Below are 27,946 nucleotides of genomic sequence, written 5' to 3' on the forward strand. Positions count from 1 at the left end.
TTCCCTGATAGTCTCATAATTTAAAAAATGTAGGGGTTGTCTGAATCAGGATCCAAACAAGGTCCACATCTTGTATTTGTTGATATCAGTTTTTCAAGTCTAAATGAATTATCCACCTGAAAGTGTCAATAGTGATGGTGCTCTTTGCTGTTAAATGTCAGTGTGGTTTAATGAACTATTGATCCCCCTCACCGCTGTAAACTAATAGCCAGCAGTGCTTGATCACACGCAGGAGTATTTCCCAGTTCCTACCTCATCACATCAGGAGGTACCCAGCGTCAGATTTTCTCCTTCTCATGATGTAAAGATCCATCTGTGAGTCTGGGTGATAAGGGTCTGACTTCTCTCATAAAGTGCCCCATCAGCTAATGGTTTTGGCACCTGCTAATGATCATTAGGCACATCGATGATTTCATTTAGATTCTGTCATTATTTCTACATTTTTAAGGTGCAAGTCTTCTCTAAAGAACTTTCCTTCATCAATTATACCCCAAGGTACAGAGCACACAAGACATTTTTTAAAAAAGCCATTATCGGAATAATGGTTCAGTTCTTTAGCACTCTCCAAAGGTGGCCAGTGAGGTGGTGTTTTTTTTTTTTTTTTAGCATCATTATAAACTTGTGACTTTTAACATAGATGATGTGTAACAATTCAGTGCAATCTTATTCTCTGTGCTGCTCATACTGTTTCACCTTAGGTTGGTGGGAGTCTGTTTGGGTTTTATCCTCTGTCCTCTGGACATGACCACAGGAGTCCCCCTTGCTTTCTGGTATGACAGGGTGCTCCATATTCATCTTACACTTTCCCTGTCTCTGACCTAGACTCAGACATTTCTCTGAGAAGACCTGATTCGTCTTAGTAGGAAAACAGTATGTAGAAACCACAACCAGTTATGCCCAGTTTTTGAAGGCTTTGCACAAATGAGCTTGTAAGAGATCTCTATACACAGAGGAGACCCAAGTGGTGTGCAGGGGCGTGACTGACAGCCACTGCATTTTCCCCAAGGTTCATTAAACCAAACAAACCCCACCTGAGCTCCCTCAAATGCAGTATGATTTTGTAGACCCTGCCTGAGTATGATTCCCAGCCCTCCTCCTGGGATGAATTAGACATACCCACAAGCATTCAATCTTTTCTAGCCCTTCCATGAGCACAGGCTTCTGAGAGGAGATGGTCAGGCTGAGGATTCTCCAGTCCTCTGTGCTTTAAACGCTGCTGAGGGCAGAGCAGCTATTGTTCTGTAAGACCAGCCAGGCTGCTCCAGCCCTTCCAGGGTGGTGCGTACATGCCCTTGGACAGGTTGTTGCCCACACAGACCTAACTCAGGATTGCTAACTTTGTGGTGAGATGTCCGTGAAGCCTGGGTCCTGTGCCCTCACAGACTGCAGAAGAGATCCAGTGGTACCCAGGCGACAGAGTCTTAGATCACTGCCCATAGCCTCTCTCTTCGTCTTTTTCTGTGGTCTGGGGCCAGGGTGCTGGTAGCCCCTTGCTGCTGAGAGGTCTTGCAGAGGGTAAGCTCTGACCCAGTGTCCTGTGGATGTCACCAAACTGCCTGGTACCCTCAGCTGCTAGGCTGGAGGCATCAGATGTAGTTGGCCCTGCATTTACTCAGCAGGGACAGTGAGAAGAAAGGTACATGATAGAGAAAAGCCAGTGACATTTTCAAGCTATGTAGGAGTATATTTATATGTTAGAAAAGTTATTTGCAAATTTCTCCAAAGCCACTCTGAGCTTTCTGTTCAAGGGGCAGGAAAACAGTTCTAGTTGCTGTACGATGCCTCTCGCCCGCTGTGGGGCCTCCCACCATCACAGGCTTGCTCACTGCCTCCTGGCCTCGAAGGGCCTCCATGTATTAATAGGTCTGTGATGGGTGTTCTGCACAGTCAGCCTCCTGGTCACTCTTAGGCATTTTCTCCTACAAATCTTCAGATTGACTTTAAAAAAATCTTAACATCAACAGGCTTTAAGCTTTATCTGCGAATGAAATACATTCATGTCTCCTAAGTATTAATTATTTGCAGCTGGGTTAAAAGTCACAGCTACCTTCTTGCTGTGAACCAGGAGGGGATGGAGTGGGGAGGGAGAGTAGGCGGTCATTCGCTTTTCATACAGGAGTGGCCCGCATGGCACAGATCTTTTCCTGCCAAGCACTTCATCACTTTTTGTAAACCCAGGGCCCCCAAGAGCCAGGAAACCAGCTGAGGTTACTCAGGATTTTAGAATAAAAAAGGGACCCAAGACTTCAGCAGTGAGGTGAGATCTAGCCCAGATCCCCAGTATATGAAGCAGAGGTAAAGTGGCTGGGTGGGGCTGGGGTACCAGGGCCAAGGTTGTGGGCTTTCTTCCTGTGCCCTGTCCCCTGCAGCAAGCCAGGGCTCCAGGAAGGGCCTGGCCACCCACTAGGACAGGAGAGAGATGGCTTGGAAGGGGATCCACAAACTGAGAACAAATGCAGAAGTCAGCAACGGTGCAAGTGAGAGGATAACAAGCGTTCCTTTACACCAGCACTAACCAGTGAGAAATTAGAATAGAAAATCAGACATCACTTATCGTACCATAGCAACACAACTGTAAACTATTTAGAAATTTAACAAAGGATGCACAAGAATTTACTGACATTTAGAACTCTATTTTCAGGATGGAAAGAATAGCTGAATAAATGGTGTTATGTTACGATTATCATATGAGATTGGCTAAAAACTGTAAAGATTTGTAAAGATTGTAATTTTCATGAAATTGTGGTGTAAATTCACTACAATTCTGATCACAAGTCCATCAAGACTTTTAAAATGACTTAACAAAATTATTCTAAAACATATACACAAGAATAAAAAGCCTGTTCCCAAGTAACTAAGTCAGTTTTGAAAAACAGAGTGAAGTTGGTGGGGGACTGGGGAGGAACTGCTATTTCCACTAGATAATAAAGCACATTATGAAGCCGTTAGTAAGAAAAACAGTGACGTAACAAGGGAACAAGACGAAAGGGTTAAAGTCGTAAACTGAGTATGCAAAACCAGATAATGTTTATATGGAAGAGGACACACCATCCAGGTGACACCACAGGTGGATGAAGAAAGGGAGACTGTTTAGAAGATGGAGATGGCAAATGACCCACCTTAGGGAGATAAAGTTGGATCCTTACGTCAAACACAGAGGAACTCTAGATCAATGGAACACCTGAAGGTGATCCATAAAACCATAAAGATAAAGGAAGAAAGTGTGGGAGACTATCTTTGTGATTTTAGAAAGAGAAAGGACTTCTAAAATGTAAATAAGATGACCCATAGTACAAAACTCATGAGGTTGAGATCACTAAATTAGAGGGTTGTTAGGTAACAATGGATGAAGTTGTTGTAAGGATTAAAGGAGGTAATTTTCAAGGTGCTGAACAGTGCATGGCTTGTGGGAAGTGCTTGACACTGTACACATTTGTGGAATAAAATAGAATAGAGACCTATATTGGCTCATGGTGACAGAAACCGTGTCATGGTCTAAAATATATGAATAACTCAATTCTTTGTACCTGGTGCCCACAAATGAGATAAAATAAAACCTCTTATAGGTCCATCTATTCATTTCCTTGATGGGTAACTATGGCCCAGTAGGTGCAAAGTGTATCCAAAAAAGAAAAAAAGAATTTTTCAAAAGGAAGTAAAACTTCCTGAGCCATCTCCTTTTGCTGTCTTTGTGCATGGAATTCAGAACCTCTAAGAAGGCACTAGCTATGTGAGCTCAGTGACTCACGAGTCCCTCATTTCTGGGAACACAGACAACTGATGGACTATATTTGTTTTCCTCTGTAGCGCGAGATCCAGAACTGGCACATTTTTCATCTGTGATGAATTCTTAATTAGCCATAGGCTCCAGTATCAGGAAATGCCAAGTTAATTGAAATCCACGTGTGATTCAGAGATCTCAGTCAAGTCAGTTGTTTCATCCTCCAGGAGGATCTCTCACAGTTCTTTGTACTCCCAAGCAAAGTGTGCTGGATAAATATGTGTTGATTATTTAAAATTAATCCCTCATCATTTTTTTTAATCCCTCGTCTTTCTGAAAAGGATTTAAAACTCTTTATGGTTCTTCAAATCATTGATCAAAGTTGTTAAAACCCAGGCAATCAGCCAGACGTTAGCAACAGCGAATAGAAGGAAGGTGAAGGAAGGGTGCTGATGTTCATTCATGAGCTGCCTACTGGGCACCTTCAAAATCATATAAGGACTGTCTGAGGTTGGTGTTATCCCCATTTTATAGATGCAGAAACTGAGGCCTACATAGAGGGGAGCCCTTGCCCACAACCCACCACTGGTACACTGCAAACCCAGGGTGACAGACTCATAGCTGGTCCTCTCCCGCTCCGTCCCACTGAGAAGCAAAGAGTCAGGCTCACCCCAGGGCAACTCAATAGTGAGGGAAAGGCAGAGTGGCCCAAAGCCAGCTTCTTGACACAAAAACTTTCATAAAGTCAGAAAAGGTAGATCGCGGGATATAATAGAAATGACACATTTTGGACAGGGTCTGCAATTTCCCGGGCTATCATTATCTAGAGCTGATTTCTCGTGGCTGCAGCCTTCGTGGCATGAAGCCTCTGGCTGGCAGCCTGCGAGATCTTGCATGTGCTTGGCTGGGAGGGATGGTGTCCAGCCAGGTCTGTCCCAGTCCCAACATCTCAACCTAAAATAATCCTGGACCCTGTCCCCACCCGCTGGCCCACTTCCCATGCCCCTTAAGCCATTCTTAAGGCTTCAGAATCGTAACCTGTGAATCTGTTCCAGCCTGAGCTCCGCCCACCCTATGGCTGGTCTGCCGGGAGCTTCTGGGAAGACACTGGATGAAAGTAGAGAGGGAACATGTGCCTATTCCCTTCCCTTCCTCCTTAGGGTCTTCCAGCCTGGGGACTCTTCCTGGGAGGACAGGATGAAGACAGAGGTTTCGTGTACGCCAGGCCTTTCTGTGAGCTGCATGGAGCTTTGGGGCTAGGCAGACCCAGGCGGGGCCAAGAGAAATCCAAGGGGAGGGAGTCTCCAGCTGGCTGGGGCCCCAATGCAGGTAGCTGGACTCCCCATTCACTTCCATATTCTTTGGCTTTTCAGCATCCTCAGATGAGTTATTAGCCCAGCCACGTGCAAGTGGCCACCCGGCGCTGGGGGTCCAGGGAGACCTGTACATGAAAGACAATTACAGGCAACTTCTAAGTCTAGCTACTTATGTCTCTTTAATTGGGTTTTACAGCTCATCTGAGCTCCTGCTCAGTGCTCTGAGGAGCTGGAGGATTCGGGTGCATGCTCTGTGTTCCTGTCCTTCCCCCGAGGAAGGAGGGAAGGACTGGTGACACATGGGGACGGCGAGAGTGCCCTGGACTTGTTCTGCTGTTCCTTTCCCTCTGGCATCGCTGCTGTGACACACATTTTTCTCTAAGATTCTCAAGGAGAGGAGACAGCAAGGGGCGCTGAGAGAGGACTGTGTAAGGGTTCAGAGCAGGGAAGCAATGAGGCAGCAGAATCCTTTACCCACCTGTGCCTTTTCCTGTTTCAAAAAGAAAGAAGCAGAGAGAGAGAGAGTGTAATACAAGGCTGGCCAGGCCACTGGTAACCCAGACAGCGCCTTCATGCCGGTCAGGAGTACACTCAGCTTTAGAAGATGCAGTGTGGCTTGGTGACAGATGCAGAGCCTGGACCAAAGCTCCCACAGCCTCTGTCCTCTTGGCTGGTGTCTTATGCTTATGGCTGCAGTTCCCTGGACTCTCCTGCCTTGAATGACCTCAGGGTTAAAGGGCCAAGAGAGGATGAAGTGTCTTCCAAGAGCTTTCAGAATCCCAGACGGGCCCTGGTGCTGAGGGAGATCAGTGTCTCACAGGCGGAGGCTGGGTAGGGAGGCACTGATGCTTCTCTCAGCTGGTAAGGTGTCCTGGCCACCACCCCACGTACAGCCCACTCCTCACACATGAACTCTATTTAATTTCCCGGGGTGGAGATGCCCATGTAGGGAAGGGGCGTGGCCCAGACACAGTACCACCTTGCCAACCTTCCCCGGGCTGGAAGCCCCAGCAAGCTGCCGGAACCTGTCTGCCTTTGCTATTTGGCTTCATTATATCTCATGAACCAAGACAGCAGGGATTTTCTGCAGTCAATCTCAACAGGAAATGATCCTGGGAATCTGCTGCTTCTCCCTTAATTCATGGAGAACACAGAAAGGACAAGTTCCTCTCAGGAGTGTTTGTGCCACTCAGTTGAGAGGTGTCACTGGTTCCCCTCACAGCTCGGGGACCCAGGCTGCGTGGACGTCGTTTACCAATGATGGTACAGGGATGCAGTTTGCAAGCTACCAAGTTGGACTCTTGGCTCTGGAAATTTAATGTGTGACAGCTGCGTGAAGCCAGTGGTGTCCAGCATTTTAAAAAGGTCAATTAAGAAACGGCTGATGGTGGTGCAGCTCATGACGGCCCAAGGGGGTGAGCAGGGCCGAGTAAACAGAAGGGCTGAGATGTATATTACTGGAATTGAAGTGTCGAAGTGAAGCGTGGTGGGGTGGAAATCTATTATCACAAGCCATAAAGCACATCTGAGTTTTGCAGCGGAAAGCAGTACAGCTGTTTCCCTCCCCAGACAGCACAGGGAGCGGCCTGTGAACGGAGGGCTTGGCAGACAAAGGCGACACCTGCATGGCTTGATCAGTCTGCAGACAAAATTGTCACCCTCCTCACTGCCTGTTCTTTTGCACTTCCTGGAGGAGCACAAGGCAGACGCTGAGGTGATAGTCACAATGTGGGTCATGTTCTAGAAATCCATATTTTAAGCATTCCCCCAAGGCTGGGCTCCTCCTTCTCTTCAGGGCATGTGGGTGAGAGAGCGGATGGGAGCCTGAGTGCCACCGTGGGTAAGTGCCTTTCCCCAGACTCACGTCTGCTCCCTGGCTTCAGTGGACACCCAAATGCAGGGAAAGCCTAGACCTTTTACATTGTGAAGGATAAAAGAGGGGGTCCTTAGAGGAAGCCTATTTCAGCCTGTGACAGAATTGGCTCATGGTTGGGGGAGGCACTGCATGGGGCTCTTTTTCAGAAATCAGACAAAGGGGTCTTAAGACTGCTTGGACAGGCTTTTTTTTTTTTTGCTACATCTACCTGTCAAGCTAGAAATTCAGCAGAGCAATGGGAGTGCTAATTGATATGCAAAACAGGTCCAGAGTTCCTAGAAATGTCTAATGATCCTCCAATTCATTGTGAATGCAGAATTAAGACCCGCACTAAGTGAAATGGGAGTAAGAACACCAACCTTTTTGCTTTCCTTTCTTTTTATCTTTCCTTTTTCATATCTACTTTGGGAAGCCTCACAGGTTTTATGATTAAAAAAAAATAGTATAGCCATCAGTGGGGTTTGTCTTTCACACACTGGGTATTTATTATTAGAAAATAGCTTCTATCAGCTGTCAGTACCAAACAAGTTGAAAGGAGCGTGCTTCTCACCATAAATTGTTTTTCTCCTTAATGAAGTTTAAATAAACAGTTCACTGTGGGGAGAGTTGTCACGCCTTTTTTTTTCTTTAAAAACTGAATAATTAAATGGATTTTAGTATAAAACATCCTTCAAATATGACTTGTCCTGCAGTTATGCTGTCCCCTTGAGTAAGGGACTTGGAAGAGATGGAAAAGACCACTCAAGCTATCAAATTACCCCAAAGAATCTACAGTAAAAACTGGGAGACAAACCAGTGAACCAAAACAAAACCCATCCAAACCAGGAAACCAGTTTTGACATTGGCTTTTCAATTTTGATTATCATCTAAGTTTAATATATATATATATATTTATATTTGAAACAGTAATAAAAAAGGAAGAATTGAATTGCATCCTTAGCAGGACAACCTTCCTCACATGTGAAAGAGGTGTTCAGAAAATTCCATATCTGCTAAATAAACATGTTTGGCAGCTTAGCAAATATCATATGATTGCAGCATCCATGATTTGAAGTCAAAGAGCATTCTCTTTCTTCGGGCGGAGTCCGTTGGTCAGGGTGATGTGATTACATGGCTCTGGATGTTCTTCGACCCACAGGCTTGAGGAAGGGTTTGGGAGTGGCTCAGTGCCTGGCCCCAGTGCAGAAACTTCCAAACCCCAAACAACAGATCAACCACCCAACCAAACACACAAACATCAAACAATCGTCTCCTTTGAGTTCCTCTTGACAGAGTGGAGGCCCAGTAGCGACTGCTGGTTAGAAGGGATGTTGACAGACTTTGGAATGAGGAGAATCACCCTCTGATTGGTCCGACGCCATTCGTTGTACAATCGACAGTGGTACCTAAATGACACCTGGGGTTGGGAGAGGAAAAACAAGAGAAGGTTTCAGGTAACGGAAGCTGGTTATCAATTGAAACAACCTATGTGCCATTTTAAAAAGTTCCAAACATCAGTACAGCTGGGCAAGAGCCTGGGGCAAAGCTGCTTTAGCAGGTAGATGCGTGCTGAGTCTGAGGTTCAACCAAAGAGCACTCACGCCCTGAACACAGGGGCAGGGCTCCCCTCGTGCCTCTTCATACTGGGTCAAATCACAGTAATAATAGGAAATGAGGTTGCTCCTGAGCCTGGACTTATTTTCAGAGTAGTGGTTTGGACCCCAAAGGAGAAGAAAGCTGGTTGGGGGCTGTGGGCAGAGCAGGTACAGCGCCAGTCTTCACGCAGCTGTGGGACTTTTGGTCATCGAGTTTCTCTCTGTTAAGTGAGAAGGATACTCACACCCTTCTGTAGGTTGGACACTGCACAACTCAAAGGACCCCATGCACAGTATGATAAGAAGGGCACTCTTCATACTGTGACGCGGGCAACCTGCACCACTGTGCTTGGCAGCCCCTGTGAGCGATCCCCATTGCCCCCAGCTCCATGGCTTCCAGTGGAGAAGCTTCAGCATGGGCACCAGCTCCCCCGATGAGTTCTTCCTGCGCCAGCGTCTGTACCCACCTCAGCATGGCATCAGCGCCCTGTACACCACTGGCCTTGTTTCTCCCTCTCCCTGCACTAGAAGCATCTTGTTGAGGGCAGGGGCTTCTGTTGCATTCATCTTCGCATGCTCTGCACCTGTCACAGTGCCTGGTGCTTAGGAAGTTGCTCAGTTAAGTCCACCGAGTGAATCGTGAGTGAATACACATCCTGTACCTTCTAACTGCAACACCACTTTTAGACTTAGGCCTCTCTTACACTAACACACGACAGCACGAGCAGTAGGTCATCATCAGCTGTGACATAACTGTGCCCCAAAGTGCTTGCTTCTGGTGTAAATATACTCGAAGAAGCTTGCTTGCTTCTGTGGCTTGCTTTGGAGAAGACTGGAGAAAAGCGTTTATCAATTTTCCCAGGAAATTCAAAGAATCGATTCTTCTGAAGATGTATAAACTGCCTTTAAAAGTGGAAGTATAGGTTCTAGTTTGAGTATATCTAGATGTCTAGGTAAGTGCTGGGGAAGAAGGCGCCCATGACCTCAGGATGACAAATTATTCAAGGTACAGAGTGTTTAACCACCTGGGGTAGCTGAGTCATGCTGACCCTAGTACAGGGTCCCTGTTGGCCAAAGTGGACTGACCCTATGGTTTGAGCTCAGTGTTTCTGGAAGAGAATGCAGGCTCTTGATCAGAAAGGGCCTGTCTTCATGGCAGGATCATGAAATCCAAGGCCATTCACTCAAATTTCCTAGGGTAGAAAGCAGATACCAGAGACAGAATGCCAGAGAGATTTCAGTATGAAAATATAAGCTGTTAAACTCACACAGATGTGCTTTTCTCCAAAAGGCTGTGAACATGCCAGAGTGGATCAGAGGTTTTGGGTTTTTTTCTTTTTCTGTTTTTAAAGCTTGATTCTCTTATATCTGTTCTGTCCTGCTGCTGCCTGGTGCTACTCATGAATGTAAGAGGCAGGCTGGAAAACGTGCTGATCAGGGCAAAGGGCAGGGAAGGGGTAGGAAACAGACAAGTACTAAAGAAGAGCTGGGGCAGTACAAGAAATCTGGAATCTGGAAATATCACAGGAAAGCTGGATTTGAAATCTAGTCCCTCCGTCGGGATGGTAATGAACTGCGCATGTTCAGTAAGCGCGGGCACAGCGGTAGCTGCGTGCAGTAGGAGGCAGGCAGTGGGATACCTCGTTTGTAAAATGTGAATAATGATATCAGAGATAATGGATAAAAAGCACGCTGCACAGTGCCGTTGCCACATGTTAGTGTTCCAGGTCTGTTATTTCTGGCGGGTTAAATCTGAAAAGAAGATAATTTTGCAACGCTCCTTCTTAGATACAGGAAGGTTGGGGGCAAAAGAAAAAGAGAGGTTGGGCTATTTCCTCTAAAGCCTTGCTCTCAGTGTGGCCATGAAGGACGTACCACCTGGGAGCTTGTTAGAATATAACAGTTGTGGGCTCCACCCAGACACAGGGAATCAGAGCGTGCATTTTAACAAGATCCCCAGGTGATTTGCATGTACCATCAAGCCTGAGAAGCACTGCTTCAAGGAACTGGGAGTCCATGCCTTAGGAGGTCTCTCAGTTCCTTGGCTGGGAAGTACAAAAATAAGACCCACTTGTTCAGAAAAACAAGTGAGACCTTACTACGCATTCATCTATCTTAATTGCTGTTCACCACCACAGTCTGCAGGCAAATTCAATCAATAAGAAAGCATCATGTGAAGATGACGCTGCGTCAGAGATAATGAAGGTAGGTGCAGAGCACAGGAATCATGGGTCTGCAGTTGCCCTGGGTAGTCCTGGCTCTGGTCTCTAAGAGCACCAAGACACTCCCTTCCCTCAGTGGAACAGAGGAAGAATAAGACAGGTTTGGTTTAGAGATACAAAGAGGCAGTGAGGGGAAAACATAAACAAAGCGAAAAAGAAGCTATGGCAGTAGTAACACTGGGAACTTCATTTAGACATTTATTAAATTTCTGAGGTTTTAAAGAAAGAGGAGGAAGAAAGAGCACAGGACCACTATTCTAATAACTACTCTTTTGGGGATGGGTTTCTTGAAGTGTCTTCATTTTTTTTCATCCAAAGGCTATTTATTAACCTCCGGCCATGGGGAAGGTCAGGTGCACGGCACACAGAGGGCTGGCACGTATTAGCATCACCTCCCCAAGAGGCTTCCCTGGTGACTCAGCAGTAAAGAATTAGCCTGCCAGTGCAGGAGACATGAAGATCCTCTGGAGAAGGAAATGGCAACCTGCTCCAGTATTCTTGCCTGGGAAATCCTATGGACCGAAGAGCCTGGTGGGCTACAGTCCATTAGGACACAAAAGAGTCAGACTCGACTTAGAAACGAAACAATAGCTCCCCAAGGGAGGTGACTGGCTAAGGCCGCCACGTTTGCTGTAAAGTCATGGCATGATTTGGGAAATCTCATTAGGAATTTTGATTCTGCCCTTTCTCTTTGGAGTTCATGGTGTGACTGAAGCATGTGGATGAGGCCAGGGCTGTGGAAGTTGTCTTCCCAGAAGGGGGCCTGACCTCTGATCTGTGATGGTCCTGTGGAAGACAAGAGGTCGGTGAGGGACTGAGTCAGCCACACCGGGTCTTGCCGGACACCTTCAGGGTGTGTCTGAACCCACCATGAGCCTTGCCAGGACAGCATTCTATTCAAGCTTTCCCCTCTGTAAAGAGAATTTAAATGATTGACCCACGGGACAGGGAGTCAGCCAGAAGGGCTGGATCATTCATTCCTTTCGTCTGGTGATTTAATCAGTTGCCACCGAGACTCAGTAGATGGCGGGACCTCCTCGGGGGGTGGTCACTGCTACGCTGCGCCAATGCAGATCCTGTGTGGACACTTTCTGAACTCTTCACGTGGACTCAGTTCTCACCCACCTGTGCCTGTGCACAGACTTCAAATGGTTTGTGGCATGCACAGAGATGTTTCTGGGGCACCTCTTCCCTCCAGCTGTCAGGGTGGAGGTGACCGAGGTCTTGGCCTCCTGGGTGCCAGACACCTGTGTGTCAGAGCAGCGGATTCCAGAAGGCAGAACTCCCTGAGTCTGTCAAGCCTGGGCCCCAGTGGAGGCACTGAGCTCCAAACGCACCTCTGAGCAGCGCGGGTGTGGGTCCCTCTGACAGTGCTGGCAAGGCCCTTCTCGGGAAGGTTCCTCTGGGGAGAGCCGGGCTGGGACTGACACCGACGTTTGTTTATCTAAGACATTTTCACAGCATATTCTCCTTAAGTTTGACAGCTTGTTTACAATGGGTTTCTGCTGGAGGGCAGTTTCCAAGTGCTGTCAGCTTCTGAATTAAGGCTCTTGCCAGGCCCGCTCAGTACAGCATTTATCTGGGAAGGAGTTAGTCTAGATTCAGTAACCTATCGCTGAGCTGTGGCCGCTGTGAGTTTTTCACACGAAAGGGGAGAAACGCCCGTATTTCCCTGCAGTTGCTCTTCCTTGTATAGAGAGGGGAAGGGAGAGTGTGAGATGGGGGAGCACAGCAGCTGGGGGAGAGAGCCCATGCCTCTGCTGAGTGCCCGATGGATGTTCCCAAAGTTATCCCACCTCATCCTCACAACAGTTGACCTGGGGGTCAGCAGTCATTTCCTCAAGTCTGTGCATAAGGAGAGGGATGATCAGGAAGGTTAGGGACCGTGTTTGAAGTTACACAGCTATTCGGATGCTAAATCTTGGGTTTAAACACAGAGCCTTTGGATTCTGAAGGCATGTGCTTCTATTTTATTTTATTTTTTTACCATGCAGCGCTGCCTCTTGGCAGCACTTCTAGAGTGGAATATGTCATCAGTCTCCCAAAAGAGCCACTCCAGGGAGCTTTCCCACCCAAACCTTCCTTTCACCTGAGACGAGAGATGAAACAGGATAACATCCATTTTTCTCTAGGTAATCTCTTTTTTTCTTTCCTTCTTTTTGCCCACTCCTTCCTCTTTTTTTTTTTTTTTCCTTTCCTGTTAGGTAAGTGTATGCTTTACAAAGCAGATTTTCAAAAAGGCCTTAACTTAATTTGAATGTCCAGCATTTAAGACTACATCTTCATTCAACCTTCATCTTAGGAACTTGTACAAGAAAAATGAGAGACTAGCAAACTTCCAAACACGGTAAAACTTACACTTAATTGTTTACCAAAGTGCTCTCCCACATATGCTTTCACATCAATCCCCTAAGGCCAGGAGAAGCTGGTAGGATGGGTGTGACTCTCATCCCCACTTTATAGATGAGGACATTGGAAATGACTTTTCCGGGGTGGTGCAGGACTTAGACAGTAGTGGACAGACAATTTAGTTTCTTATTTGTAATTCTCTTCCCATAACACTGTCCTTGCAGCTTCTGAGTAAGCCTGATTGCTTGATTCACAGTGAATCAAGACACAGTATAGAAGCGTAGATGTTTAGAGGAGACAATTAAAGTTTTGCCTGAGGGCTTTATTAGGCTGGGAAAATGAATGCCTCCCTTAACCCGAAGACTCCCATAAAGTTCCAAGCACCAAAATACTCCCTATGTACCCAGGCTCAAGTCATGCCCCTTTTACTGAGACTGAAATGCATCCCCCACTTGGCATCTGAAACTCTCACCCGAGAGGAGGCACAGAGCTGGACAAGAGGGAAGGGCCGTGAGCAGGGGGTTGTGGTCAGCGTGGTAGGGATGGCAGCTGGTGGCACAGGGCTTGGGATATAGGGTAAGGGAGCACGTGTGAGCACCGTAAGCTTCGCATGCTGACACTGTGCTGCAGAGATGGGAACCGGACAGCCTAGACAGGAAATACATACTGGATGACAACAGAGCGTGCTCAGATTAGAGATGGGCAGGCACATGCCGGGAAGCAGGGGGCCCGGTCTCTGAAAGCCGTCTAGAGGACTATGACATTCTTCCCTGCAGGTCTCACAGGGAAGCGTCGAGAGAGCAAATGCTGCCCCCTCTGTGGGCGCTGCTAACTGGTACCCAAGCAATCCCGAGGTTAATTAAAACAATAAAAAACCAGAGAGGGTTAAATTTTTTTTCCTTCTATCCAGCAGGAACACTTATTGGGAAATGGTTTTTCTTTAGTGGTAGCTTCTCAGCTAGATGAATTAGTGGTTTTATGGGCAGCAGAATCAATGTCCCAGCCCAGAATAATCAGCAGGCGAAGTGCATCTCCTCATCCAACAAAGACTTTAGGCCTTGTCAGGACGAACGAAGAAAATAACCAGCAGGAGGATTCATGGTCTGTGCAGGCAGCAACAGCAACAGCAGTCAAGCGCGTCATTCATCACGTACATCATATACCACAATCCTGGCGAAAGTGAGGAGCATGAGCAAGAGAAAGAAGATGCCAGGCCTGCTCTCAGAGGAGTGCCTGGCTGTGAGAGGGGAGGAATGCCCAGGGTGTATGCCTTTGACGGATGAACTCTCAGAAGCTGGGGCTTTTTCTTTGCTTCATCTGCTCTTCCCAGCAGTGCACATACATGTACACACACACACACACACGCACCCCGAATCACTATTGCCAGCACTTAAAGCTCTTGTGCTTCCAGGCAGGTGAGATGAGCAACAGACAAGAGGGAAAGCCATGCCAGCTGGGTGCTGCCAGCTCCCACTGGCTGCAATCCCCGGGCTCCGGGCCATACTTACTAGTGTCCAAAAGAGGTAAATAGTGAAGAGTGCAACAGTGAGTGCAATCAGTCCGACGGCTTCGAGCCGACTGCTAAAGTGCAGGTGGTCCACAGCGCCCCGCAGGCAGAGCCAGCCCGAGATGGTGGCCAGCGGGGTGATGAACAAGAAGCACACCATGTCTCCAAACAGAGTCCGCTTCTCATGCTGGGGACCTGGGTTTCTGAGCCACTGCCAGGGGAAGGGAGACAGAGAAAAGCAGGGATAAGGTTAAACACCAGGGAGGGGTGGAAACATGCTACTCTGAGCTTGTATTTGTCTTCAGCATCTGGAAAAGGCACTTCTGACCTGTTCTGAGATTATGTGGAAGCAGTAAGGGCTCATTCTCAGCCCTGTCCCATCAATAGTAGTGATGATGATAATAGTAATAACAAGAAAAGCATCCTTGCTGTAGATGTCCTGCTGGTTTTTGAAAAGAGTTCAATGATTATTATGAATCACAATGACCCTATGGGGAAGGCAGAGAGAATGTTATCTTTGAACGGTAATTGAGGTGCAGGAAGCGCTGTAGTGTGCCAGAGCTTTCCTGTGTCTCGACCCTGGGAATGTGTGCAGGAAAGGGTTAACTCAGCATGCCCACGTTGCACCCACATTGCTCAAATCCTGCACATTTCCAACACCTGTTTTTTCTAAGATTGGCTCCTAAGAAAAGAGTTCTGCTGCTGCTGCTGCTAAGTCACTTCAGTCGTGTCCAACTCTGTGTGACTGCATAGACGGCAGCCCACCAGGCTCCCCCGTCCCTGGGATTCTCCAGGCAAGAACACTGGAGTGGGTTGCCATTTCCTTCTCCAATGCATGAAAGTGAAAAGTGAAAGTGAAGTCGCTCAGTCATGTCTGACTCTTCGTGACCCCATGGACCGCAGCCTACCAGGCTCCTCTGTCCATGGGATTTTCCAGGCAAGCGTACTGGAGTGGGGTGCCATCACCTTCTCCGAAGAAAAGAGCTAAGTCCTTGTGATAATGTGCCTGATAAGCGTGTTTTTGTATGTCTGAGGCCTTGGGCCACATGGTGCCAGGGTAAGCAGATAGTTTATGCCAGTGGTGTGATTTATGTTGAACACCTACTTTTGCTCCAGGGGCTGGAGTCTGAGTAGCTGAGGTCTTTCACTCGGGCACTGCATATCTTATGTGACTGACCCTAATAAACGCCCTGGACACCAAGGTTCGGGTGAGCATCCATGGTTGATAATGCCTTGCACATGTTGTTATAAACTATTGCTATAAAAATTAGGGATATCTGTGTGATATTACTCGGAAGGGACATCTGGGAGCCTGTGCCTAGTTCCTCCTGGACTTTGCCCCAGCACCTTCTACCTCTGCTGATTTTAATTGGTATCCCTCTGTTGTCATTTATTGTAACCATGAGTATAAGAGCTTTTCTGGGTCTTGTGAGTCCTAGTCAGTCACTGAGGGTGGTCTTGGGGAAGGAGACTCACCTGTACTCCATGAACTCCATAATGCCCCTTCCCTTATTTTTCAGGAGCCTGGATCTCCTACTTAAGACTGTCTCTGACATCTTAGACTTCCTTGGTGGCTCGGACAGTCTGCCTACAATGTGGGAGACCCGAGTTCGATCCCTGGGTTGGGAAGATCCCCTGGAGAAGGAAATGGCAACCCAGTCCAGTACTCTTGCTTGGAAAATCCCATGGATGAAGGAGCCTGGTAGGCTACAGTCCATGGGGTCGCAAAGAGTCAGACACAACTGAGCGACTTCACTTTCTGACATCTTAATTGTGCTACCATCTTGACTGAACCAATTCCAAAAAGGGTGGGGAAAACATCAGCTTTTTGAAAGACTAGAGATGAGCATTCCCGCAGGATAGGAACAAGGCTGTCCTCCCACTTGGGGAATTGATGAATGTCTGCTGAGATGTTTTCCATAATCCATCTAGGAAAAGTCATGCTTATGTATCGATGTCAGTTATCATACTGGTAACGAGGCCAGGTTGTTTTCCTTCAGATTAGCATGGAAACATGCCCAAGTAATTTCTCATCTCACTACCCCAACTAGCAATGACAGAGGCCAACGAGTCCAGAGAAGGAGTCAGGTGAGGTGGGAGAGACGCTGGCTGACTGTCTTCCACCTCTTCTCAGGGGCCAGCAGTGCTGTGGGCTGCTGAGAAGTAACCCCAAGGGGCCAGCACAGTGATTCCTTCAAAACCACTGGTGGGAGGGAAGGGACCAAGACAGGGGAGACTGGAGAGAGGGAAGGCTATACTCAAGGGCAGACCCAGAAGACACAGGAGCTGCAAAGAGGGCCAGGGAACCAGGAAAGAGCTGTGTATAGGCCAGCAGAAGCCTCAAGAGTGAGCCCAAGAGGTGGAAGCTCAGAGGGACAGAAGGCAGTTTGCTGTTCAAGGAAGGAGCAGACTTTCCTTGAATGTTTGCCTGAGGCAAATAGGAAAGGGCCCCAAATGCCTAAATTACCCCTTTCCAGTGACAATCCACTTTTTAAATTAATTAATTAAACTTATTTGGCTGTGCCAGGTCTTAGTTGTGGCACGCACAACCTTTGGTTGTGGCATGGGGGATCAACTTCCCTGACCAGGGATCAAACCCTGGCCCCTTGCATTGGGAGTGCAGAGTCTTAGGCACTGGACCACCAAGGAAGTCCCTGGCATTCCACTTTAAAAACGGCTGAGATGCTGAAAGAAGTTACCTCAGTTCAAAAGTGGACCCATAGATAATGGGGGGTTGGCTTGTCTGTGAATATAAACAGTGTTATAAAATTTAATACAAATACCAAAACGATCAAGTGCAAACAGTAGTAACCTCACTACATGTTGTCATGCTACCTCAGACATCCCAGCAGCTTCAAAGAAATTCAAAGAGCTCTTAGTAATTAATGTTTTCTTATCTAAATACTGGCAATATTTCTGTGAAGTGGAGAGTAGCAACGACATATTGTTATCCCCACTTTACAGAGGCTCAGCAAGGGAGAATGACTGCTCCGGGTGATACTGAGAGGGATCAGGGTCTCTCCACTCTTGTTCAGATGTCCTGCCAGTGAAATATTTAAAAACCAAAGTGGCAACGCATTCAGAAATCCAGATTCTTAAACACTAGTGCTGACCTAGCAGCAACCTGACTCCCCCAGTAGCTTAGATTTTCCCAGGAAGTAGATCTGGGAAGCTGGCCTGTTTTTCTCGGTGCCCCCACTTGCTGGAACATAGTAGGTTCTCAATAAATTTGCAACAGGTGCACAGACAAGCTTACTTCATTGGCTAAGACCCCCCCTGCACCTCCCCAGTTTCTGTTCCTTGGGAATTCTGAACATGTTTTATTAAACCTAACTTAGCACTTTATGTAGGAGAAGGCAATGGCAACCCACTCCAGTACTCTTGCCTGGGTCACTATGAGTCGGCACGACTGAGCAGCTTCACTTTCACTTTTCACTTTCATGCATTGGAGAAGGCAATGGCACCCCACTTCAGTGTTCTTGCCTGGAGAATCCCAGGGACGGGGGAGCCTGGTGGGCTCCTGTCTATGGAGTTGCACAGAGTCGGACACGATTGAAGCGACTTTGCAGCAGCAGCAGCAACAGCACTTTATGTGGCCCTTGACACTGCTCACTGAAATGACTCAGGTATGCAAGGAGGTGATTATGGATCACTGCAGAACTCTGCCTAATGCACAATAAATTGCAGAGGCAAACTAGAAATTACTATTGTTGGTTCCCAGTTTCCTACTTTCTAATTGTTCTTTGACCTTCTATATTCCTAAAAAATTTCTGGGTCATTTTTTATGTCTATGACCACTAGGACCTGGATTCTGCATATTATTAACACTATATATATATATATATATATTTTTTTTTTTTTTTTTGCTCACTTTACTCTTTGTGTTATTTGGGTCATATTTAGGTATGAAGTTCTTTTTTTTTAATCAACTACTTAACTGATTTTTGGCTCTGCTGGGTCTTTGCTGCTGCACTCGGGCTTTTGCTAGTTTCAGCAAGCGGGGGCTAATCTCTGGTTGTGGTGCACAGCCTTCTCATTGTGGCGGCTTCTCTTGTTGGTGAGCGCAGGCTCTAGGCATGCAGGCTTCAGGAGTTGCAGCATGTGGGCTCAGCAGTTGTGGTCCATGGGCTTAGTTGCTCCGAGGCATGTGGCATCTTCCCAAACCAGGGATTGAACCCATGACCCCTTCTTTGGCGGGCAGGTTTGTAACCACTAGACCGCCAGGGAAGCCTAGTATGAAGTTCTTTAAATAGATACTGTTATGTTAAAATCTGTGACTTCTTCAGAATCCTAAGTATAATTTATCTCTCACAAATGCAGGCCCGTGAATAAGACCACTAGCAATATCTGTCAGAGAAGGCAATGGCACCCCAATCCAGTACTCTTGCCTGGAAAATCCCATGGTCAGAGGAGCCTGGTGGGCTGCAGTCCATGGGATCGCTAAGAGTCGGACACGACTGAGTGACTTTACTTTCACTTTTCACTTTCATGCATTGGAGAAGGAAACGGCAACCCACTCCAGTGTTCTTGCCTGGAGAATCCCAGGGACGGGGGAGCCTGGTGAGCTGCTGTCTATGGGGTAGCACAGAGTCGGACATGACTGAAGCAACTTAGCAGCAGCACAGCAGCAGCAATATCTGTTGTTGAGGAAAAATTCGCCTTGTGCCACGGTAAGACCCTCTGCCAATGTGTCCAAAAAGTTGATACAGGATATTTAAACAGGGTTTGTAACAGAGAGAATGTGATTTTGCCTCAAGTTCCAGCAATAGAGGATTGTCTAAATACAATATGGAATTTTCTTAAAACAGACTTCTATGGAGTAATCTCAAGTGATAACGTATATTTTGTATTTACTGATATATATTGCTGAACAAGAAAAGAATCCTACTAGACAGAACTACAGTATGACCCTATATATGTAGTGATATGTCTACATCCACATGAACATTTATACTTACATAGATGTAGTGAATTTACATAGACAAAGACCAGAAGGATCCTAGCAAAACAGTTGCTGTTCTTGGTAGTGGAATCAGAATGGTCTTTAACTTTTTCCCTTTTTGTATGTATATTCATGTTTTTCTAAAATGAACATGGATTACTTGTGCAGTTATGTACAAAACATCCAGAGAGAGAGAGAGAGGAAAGGGGGGGTGGAGGGAGAGAGATGAAGAGAGAGGAGGAAGTCAGGCGAGGCAGGTGTTCAGAACAAACTATAGCAATAAAATAAACTATTACTGAGTCAAGGCTGGGGCAGCCAGTGCTAGATATTTGGAGTGTTTTGTGCAGTAGCTCATTGAGTCTTCACAATAACCCTGTGAGGCAGATTCCTAACATTATACCCATTTTACAGATACAAACACTGGGGAACAGAATTTAGCAATGTACCTAACGATAGATAGCAAGGGTTGAGATTGCAACCAGCCTCACTGGTCTGATCCTTGCTTTCCATATTTATGTTTTCTTTCTGCACCAAGTGATATTTGCATGTGTGCATGAGTGAGTGTGTGTGTATGTGTATACACCTGCCCGTGTACACACGAGATGTTTTGCAGATTTTCAGCTAGGTGGGATATGGTAAGTCCTGCTGTTTTCTTGGTACATCACGTAACTGAATGATTGGCTGGCCAGGATGTTATCATGGTAACTTTATAAAATTTGCTTAGGCTGCTGTTCTGTTCGTTGTTAATTCTTTTACCACACTACAACATTCTGGGTGTTTAATCTCAGCTACATTATCATGCATTTTAGCTTAATTCATAATAGGCAAAAGATTGATCTCAACTATTGTTCAATTGCATTTCTTGCTTTTTATATGTCTTCTGCCTCTCTCTTACCAGTTGCACTTATTCAACATAAAGTATTATCCCTATTCTGAAGTAGCATCTTTGTGTCCCAAACACTCAGTAAAGAGCAGGCAGAGGCAGAACGGCAGGTTTGTTTCTATGTCCAGTCTCCCCACTGACTTGACATGGCCCTTACCTTTATATCGCTGGCATTTTATAGCACATTCAGCATTCGGAGGCTGAATGAATGACAGTACCTTATGTTTACATGTTAACTCAGATCTTACAATATGTCAAGCACTATCATATCTGCTACATGTAGTATCCACTCTTCAATAACCTTTGAAAGAGGTACCATTATTAACATTAGTATTTTATATTAATAGGGAAACTGAGGCATGCAGAAGTGAAATAAGTTATAGAAGTTTGACCTTGTCTTGATCTACGTAGTCTAGCTCCAAAGATTGTGGTCCTATTGTATCTTCATTCTCAAAAAATAAAAAAAGGTTGGGATGTAGGAAGGGTGCGTGGATAAAGGGGAGAGGAGGAAGAGGTCTGGACCTTAACTGGTTTTATTACTGCAAGAAGGAATATTTACCTATTATGGTTCCCCTGGTGTGCTCAGTCATGTCTGACTCTTTGTGATCTTGTGCACTGTGGCCCACCAGGCTCCTCTGTCCATGGGATTTTCTAGGCAAGAATATTGGAGTGGGTTGCCATTTCCTTCCCCATGGTTCCCCTGGAGTGAAATACCAATTAATTTATCCTGCTGCTTGTGGACAGTTTTTGTAGCTAAATAATCACCTTTTTTTTTGAGGGGTGTCTGTGCAGCTTGTGGGATCTTTGTTCCCCAACCAGAGATTGCACCTGGGGCTCTTGCAGTGAAAGCTTGGAGTGAAACCACTGGACAGCCAGGAAATTCCCTAAAATATCATTCTTAAAGAGTCTTTAGTTTGACCTTAGTCCTCAGCTTGTACTTGGTGGTTAGTTGTATTTTTAAGAGCAGAGGTCAGTGATGGAGAATGCTCATTTGTATGGCCTCTTTTGCCTTGGTAGGCCCACCTACATGGCTGCCAGGGGATATGTGGGCAGCCAGGGGCACCTTCCTGGCTTTTGTTCTCTGATTCCATCATAAAGCAGAGAGATTGTACTGTTGAAAGCCCTAGCAGTGAGCTGGCTTTTTTTTTTTTTTTTGGTGGGACTCTCATTCCAATCATTGGCTTGTTCCCAAGTGATGAGATTAATCCACTCTTGGAAACAGGTACAAAAGTCAACCAAACAACCAACCAAATGAAACACAACAGAAACCTCCACGGTAATAAGCAGTGTAGGGCCCGAGACAGCAGAGGGAATTGAAGCAGCATTCCACTGCCAGGGACACAGTGTCATTCACTGGCTGTAAATGGATATCCAAGCTGAGCCAGGCACTAGTGGTTATTTGCAAGGTGGGTTAACTGTGGGTTCAGTTCTAATTACAGTGTCAGTTTGTTAAATCCCTTACTGCTGGGGAGGAGTGAGGGGGTGCAGTGCTATAGGACATTAGATTCTGCCTCCCAGACTCTGAGTTAATCGGCTTTAATCCCCAAGGTGGACAGGACATTTTGCAGGTCAGTTTGTACTGGAACCAGATTACACTCTGGTGGCTAATAGCTCCGATCGATTACAACCTTCCCCATGAATCTCCTTAATGAGAAACCATCATGAAAATGAAAGAAACTGATAGGAGGGATAATAACCGATAGAACCATAACAAATTTATAGGGTAGAAAGACAGAAAAAAGAAGGCCTGATCTCAGAATGTTTACTCACTTGGGTTTATCTGCCTGAGTGTCTCCTGTTAATCTGACACTTGGTAGAGTTATTCACCAAGTGCTTGCCTTTCTTGGAATAAGGCTTCTTCTTGAAGCCCAACACAACACAGCCTGCACCGAGCTGTCTGGCTTGCCCAGAGAGCTGCGATGGGAAAGGGGCAGTGCAAAGATCAGAAGACAAGTGACAGGTCCTCGACATAATTTAGAACTGAAGATGAAACTAAAAAAATCACACATTTCAGTTAACTTGAAACATATCAGAAAACAAAACCAAACAAATTCCCACCAGTGTTTTAAGTCCCTGCACTTTGCAGTCTGTCAGTGAATTTCCAGGACAGTTGAAGCTGCTCAGAAGGATATTCTGACTCCAGGGAAGCTAAGGAGATGCTCGCTTCAAATGTCCATCAACCCCGGCTGCAAGCAATGCACCTCAAACAAAAACTTCATAGATGATTTGCTCATGACCCTAAATGCCAGTCTCCAGCCTTGGCCTCTCTCCAAAGCTCCAGATGTGTATATCTAGCAGGCCACTCCACAGCTCCACTTACATGACTAATAGACAACTCAAACTCCCTAGACCACAGGGAAGTCCCCAAAGCTGAACACTTGATTTAGCATGGACGTCATCAACAAAAGAGTCCAAAATGCAGTGCTTGGATGCAATCTCAAAAAGGACAGAATGATCTCTGTTCGTTTCCAAGGCAAACCATTCAATATCACGGTAATCCAAGTCTATGCCCCGACCAGTAATGCTGAAGAAGCTGAAGGTGAACGGTTCTATGAAGACCTACAAGACCTTCTAGAACTAACACCCCCAAAAGATGTACTTTTCATTATAGGGGACTGGAATGCAAAAGTAGGAAGTCAAGAAGCACCTGGAGTAACAGGCAAATTTGGCCTTGGAGTACAGAATGAAGCAAGGCAAAGGCTAACAGAGTTCTGCCAAGAGAACGCATTGGTCATAGCAAACACCCTCTTCCAACAACATAAGAGATGACTCTACACATGGACATCACCAGATGGTCAACACCAAAATCAGATTCATTATATTCTTTGTAGCCAAAGATGGAGAAGCTCTATACAGTCAACAAAAATAAGACTGGGAGCTGACTGTGGCTCAGATCATGAACTCCTTATGCCAAATTCAGACTTAAACTGAAGAAAGTGGGGAAAACCACTAGACCATTCAGGTATGACCTAAATCAAATCCCTTATGAGTATACTCTGGAAGTGAGAAATAGATTTAAGGGACTAGATCTGATAGACAGAGTGCCTGATGAACTATGGACGGAGGTTCGTGACGTTGTACAGGAGATAGGGAGCAAGACCATCCCCAAGAAAAATAAATGTAAAAAAGCAAACTGGCTGTCTGAGGAGACCTTAAAAATAGCTGTGAAAAGAAGAGAGGTGAAAGGCAAAGAAGAAAATACCTTCAGAAGGATATACCCATCTGAATGCAGAGTTCCAAAGAATAGCACGGAGAGATAAGAAAGCCTTCCTCAGTGATTAGTGCAAAGAAATAGAGGAAAACAAAGAATGGGAAAGACTAGAGATCTCTTCAAGAAAATAGAGATACCAAGGGAACATTTCATGCAAAGATGGGCTCAATAAAGGACAGAAATGGTATGGACCTAACAGAAGCTGCAGATATTAAGAAGAGGTGGCACGAATACACAGAAGAACTGTACAAAAAAGAGCTTCACGACCCAGATAATCACAGTGGTGTGATCACTCACACTCATCTAGAGCCAGACATCCTGGAATGTGAAGTCAGGTGGGCATTAGGAAGCATCACTACGAATAAAGCTAGTGGAGGTGATGGAATTCCAGTTGAGCTATTTCAAATCCAGAAAGATGATGCTGTGAAAGTGCTGCACTCAATATGTCAGCAAATCTGGAAAACTCAGCAGTGGCCACAGAACTGGAAAAGGTCGGTTTTCATTCCAATCCCAAAGAAAGGCAATGCCAAAGAATGCTCAAACTACCACACAATTGCACGCATCTCACACGCTAGTAAAGTAATGCTCAAAATTCTCCAAGCCAGGCTTCAGCAATATGTGAACCGTGAACTTCCAGATGTTCAAGCTGGTTTTAGAAAAGGCAGAGGAAGCAGAGATCAAATTGCCAACATCTGCTTGGAAAAAGCAAGAGAGTTCCAGAAAAACATCTATTTCTGCTTTATTGACTATGCCAAAGCCTTTGACTGTGTGGATCACAATAAACTGAAAAATTCTTCAGGAGATGGGAATACCAGACCACCTGACCTGCCTCTTGAGAAACCTGTATGCAGGCCAGGAAGCAACAGTTAGAACTGGACATGGAACAACAGACTGGTTCCAAATAAGAAAAGGAGTACGTCAAGGCTGTATATTGTCACCCTGCTTCTTTAACTTATATGCAGAGTACATCATGAGAAACGCTGGACTGGAGGAAACACAAGCTGGAATCAAGATTGCCGGGAGAAATATCAATAACCTCAGATATGCAGATGACAGCACCTTTATGGCAGAAAGTGAAAAAGAACTAAAGAGCCTGTTGATGAAAGTGAAAGAGGAGAGTGAAAAAGTTGGCTTAAAGCTCAACATTCAGAAAACTAAGATCATGGCATCTGGTTCCATCACTTCATGGCAAATAGATGGGGAAACAGTGGAAATAGTGTCTGACTATTTTTCTGGGCTCCAAAATCACCGCGGATGGTGATTGCAGCCATGAAATTAAAAGACGCTTACTCCTTGGAAGGAAAGTTATGACCAACCTAGACAGCATATTAAAAAAGGAGTGACATTACTTTTCCAAAAAAGGTCCATCTAGTTAAGGTATGGTTTTTCCAATGGTCATGTATGGTTGTGAGGGTTGGACTATAAGGAAAGCTGAGTGCTGAAGAATTGACGCTTTTGAACTGTGGTGTTGGAGAAGACTCCTGAGAGTCCCTTGGACTGCAAGGAGATCCAACCAGTCTATTCTAAAGGAGATGAGTCCTGGGTGTTCATTGGAGGGACTGCTGTTGAAGGTAAAACTCCAATACTTTGACCACCTGATGTGGAGAGCTGACTCATTTGAAAAGACCCTGATGCTGGGAAATATTGAGGGTGGGAGGAGAAGGGGACGACAGAGGATGAGATAGTTGGATGGCATCACTGACTCAATGGACATGGGTTTGGGTAGGCTCTGGGAGTTGGTGATGGACAGGGAGGCCTTGTGTGCTGCGGTTCATGGGGTCATAAAGAGTCAGACACGACTGAGTGACTGAACTGCACGCCACCTTTCTTTTCTCTAAGGATCCCTATCAGGAAATGACATGACCAAGCCCCCGTTGCTTCATTAATCTTGTTTCCTTTCTATGTCGTGTCCTGCAAATCTAGTCCTTCTGCAAGCCCCGTCAGAACTCCTTCAACACACATCTGGAATCTCTGCTCCTCTCTCCATCTCCATTGCTGCCATCCCCAGGCCTCCATCACCTCTTGGGAGGCAATTGCATTCCTGCTTCCATTCTGGTCACCTTCTTGTCCAAATCCAAAACAGCAGTCAGAGTGGCCTTGTAAATACATAAATCAGACCATGTTGCTCCTTTGCTTAAAATTCTCCGATGCTTAGAATAAAACTCTGCCCTTCCTCTGTGTGTCTCCTATAACTTCTCCCCCTGCATTTCCAAATTTATACGTGGCTATTCCCATAAGGGGAACAGGCTCTGCCCATATTCTTGCATGGTTGGCTCCTTCTCATCATTTAGTTCAAAAATACTCCTTGCATCTCTAAGCATTACCTGGCTATATTTTCTACAGAGTGCATGACACTATGAAATGATGCTGTTTATCTATTTATCTGATTGCTTGTTTATTTTTTTGCTCCCCACTTCAATGAGAGCTCCATGATGGTAGCACTTCATTTTTGTTCATTCTTGTATGCCTTGATCCAAGAACAGTACTGGAACATAGTAGACACTTCATGAAAATGAATGAATAAACATCTGAGATGCCAGTGGCCCTGACTAGAAATGACCCTGCAGTATGTTAAACTAATTAAATCAGTCAGTGAGAAGAACTCTGTTGGCTGGTAAACATCAATTCCTGAAGTTTACTGTTTTTAGCCTTCTAGTTTGGAGATAGAATTTCTTATAGCACTCCTTTCCAGTTGCCAAGATAATACAGTGTTTTGTTGCTACAAGGTGAAAAATCCTGTAGATTCTGTTCAAGTCATCTTTTTACCCTAAGATGTAAATAATCATGAAATATCATCTATTTTTCTATAGGTCATGAAATAGCATGAGAAATCCAGTAAATTATTCAAGGTCCTTTGTACTGTTTTAGTCACAGTTACTGTCTTATTTTTTTTCTGGAAAAAAAGTACTTTGAAATATATGAGAAAAAGACAATACCAAGTGTCCATTTAAAAATTATACAACTCGAGTTCAGCTAAAAATAGGTGCTCAGTGCCTATTATGTGCCAGGTATTTTTTACTGAATTTAATGACACCAGATGGTGGTGGTATTCCCATTTTGAATTGGGTTATTAAGCCTTAGTGAGGTTAAATGACTTGTTCAAGGTTACACGGTGGAGGAGGCAGTATCTGAAATCTCCAGCCTACTGTTCTTTCATATCTTCCCTTCAGCTTGTTTCTGTGCTACAGAAAACCTTGACCCTCATTTTTGTTTGCTATCACAATGAGTAAGGTTGGAGAAGCAGCACTGAGCAGCAATAAATCATGGGACTGGAAGCAGGAGACAGGACCCTGCTTCCAGGTGTATCTTCTTGGTTCCCCCTTATGCTGTGTGAACTTCATTAAGTTCCATCACCTTTCTGGGGGAGTGAAAATGGGGGTCTCCCTCCAAGGAGCAAGGATGGTCCAGCTTTGAGGGGATGGGGAACACCCCTCGCTAGTGGTCTTAATGTCCCACTTTTGTTCAAAACATCAGGTCCAATCCAACTGTAGAGTGGCTATGTCATTTTTCAGCCCTACTCTCTTCTGAGCTCCAGGCTCGTGGATCCCACTGCATGCTGAATCTCTCTCCATTTGTGTAACAAACATCTCACCCTTCCCCAGGTCCACAGTGCAACCCTGGACTCACCACCGCTGTAACTCACCCACAAACTGACTCCAGTTCCTCTCCCAGGAGGTTCCACACCAGTCCGCGGCAACACCGACACCCACAGGCTCATTCTTATTCTCCCTTTCTGCATTCCCCGCTCCTTCTACCCAACCCATCAGCAGATGCTGACGTTTTGGAACACATCTTGACACATTCACATCTCTCTTTCTAGGGCCACTGCTCTTTACCAAGCCACCCTCACCTTTTAGTTGAACCATGTAATAGTCACTTCACTCTTCTCGTCCTGTTACTCTAGAATCCAGGTTCTATATAAAAAACAGCAAGCTCACATCACTTCTCTTGCTTAAAATTCCCCAGTGGCTCCCCATTGCACTTAGTCTAATGCCTCGCTGCAGCTACCAAGCCTGCGTGTTGTAGCCCCACTGTTTGTATCCTGGGCTCTACAGACCCCAAGGGGTCCAAGGGTATGACTCATGGGATCTGTGATTTTACGATGGGGGGGGGGGGAATCACATCTTTATTTTCACAGCCTCTAACTGAAGTTTAGTATCTCATTGAGTTATGCAGAAAATCTTAGTGACTGTCACCTACAGAAACCACAGATATCTCACACTAAAACTGTTGCAGATATCTTGACAAATTAACTTCATAGTCATTAGATCTGCTACAAGACGCGTTAAAGCAGCATCTATATTTCATGCCACAGCTTTGTCTTTTAAATATTTTTATAGCTGTA

At 45.7% G+C, this 27,946-nt stretch overlaps 1 protein-coding gene across 1 annotated transcript in view; it reads right to left on the reverse strand.

Annotated features, from left to right (window-relative positions):
- Window positions 1-7,082: 7,082 nt before the first annotated feature.
- MARCHF3 (membrane associated ring-CH-type finger 3) overlaps window positions 7,083-27,946 on the reverse strand; it is a 153,970-nt gene continuing 133,106 nt past the window's right edge. Inside the window, exons 4-5 of the mRNA XM_040241748.1 lie at window positions 14,567-14,776; window positions 7,083-8,309 (exon numbers count right to left, since the gene is read on the reverse strand). Of these exons, the coding sequence (XP_040097682.1) occupies window positions 8,151-8,309; window positions 14,567-14,776 (369 nt within the window). The 3' untranslated portion in view covers window positions 7,083-8,150. The remainder of the gene's footprint in view (window positions 8,310-14,566; window positions 14,777-27,946) is intronic.

Source organism: Oryx dammah, unplaced genomic scaffold (assembly GCF_014754425.2).
Source record: "Oryx dammah isolate SB20612 unplaced genomic scaffold, SCBI_Odam_1.1 HiC_scaffold_5, whole genome shotgun sequence".
In the NCBI taxonomy this organism is placed as follows: domain Eukaryota; kingdom Metazoa; phylum Chordata; class Mammalia; order Artiodactyla; family Bovidae; genus Oryx; species Oryx dammah.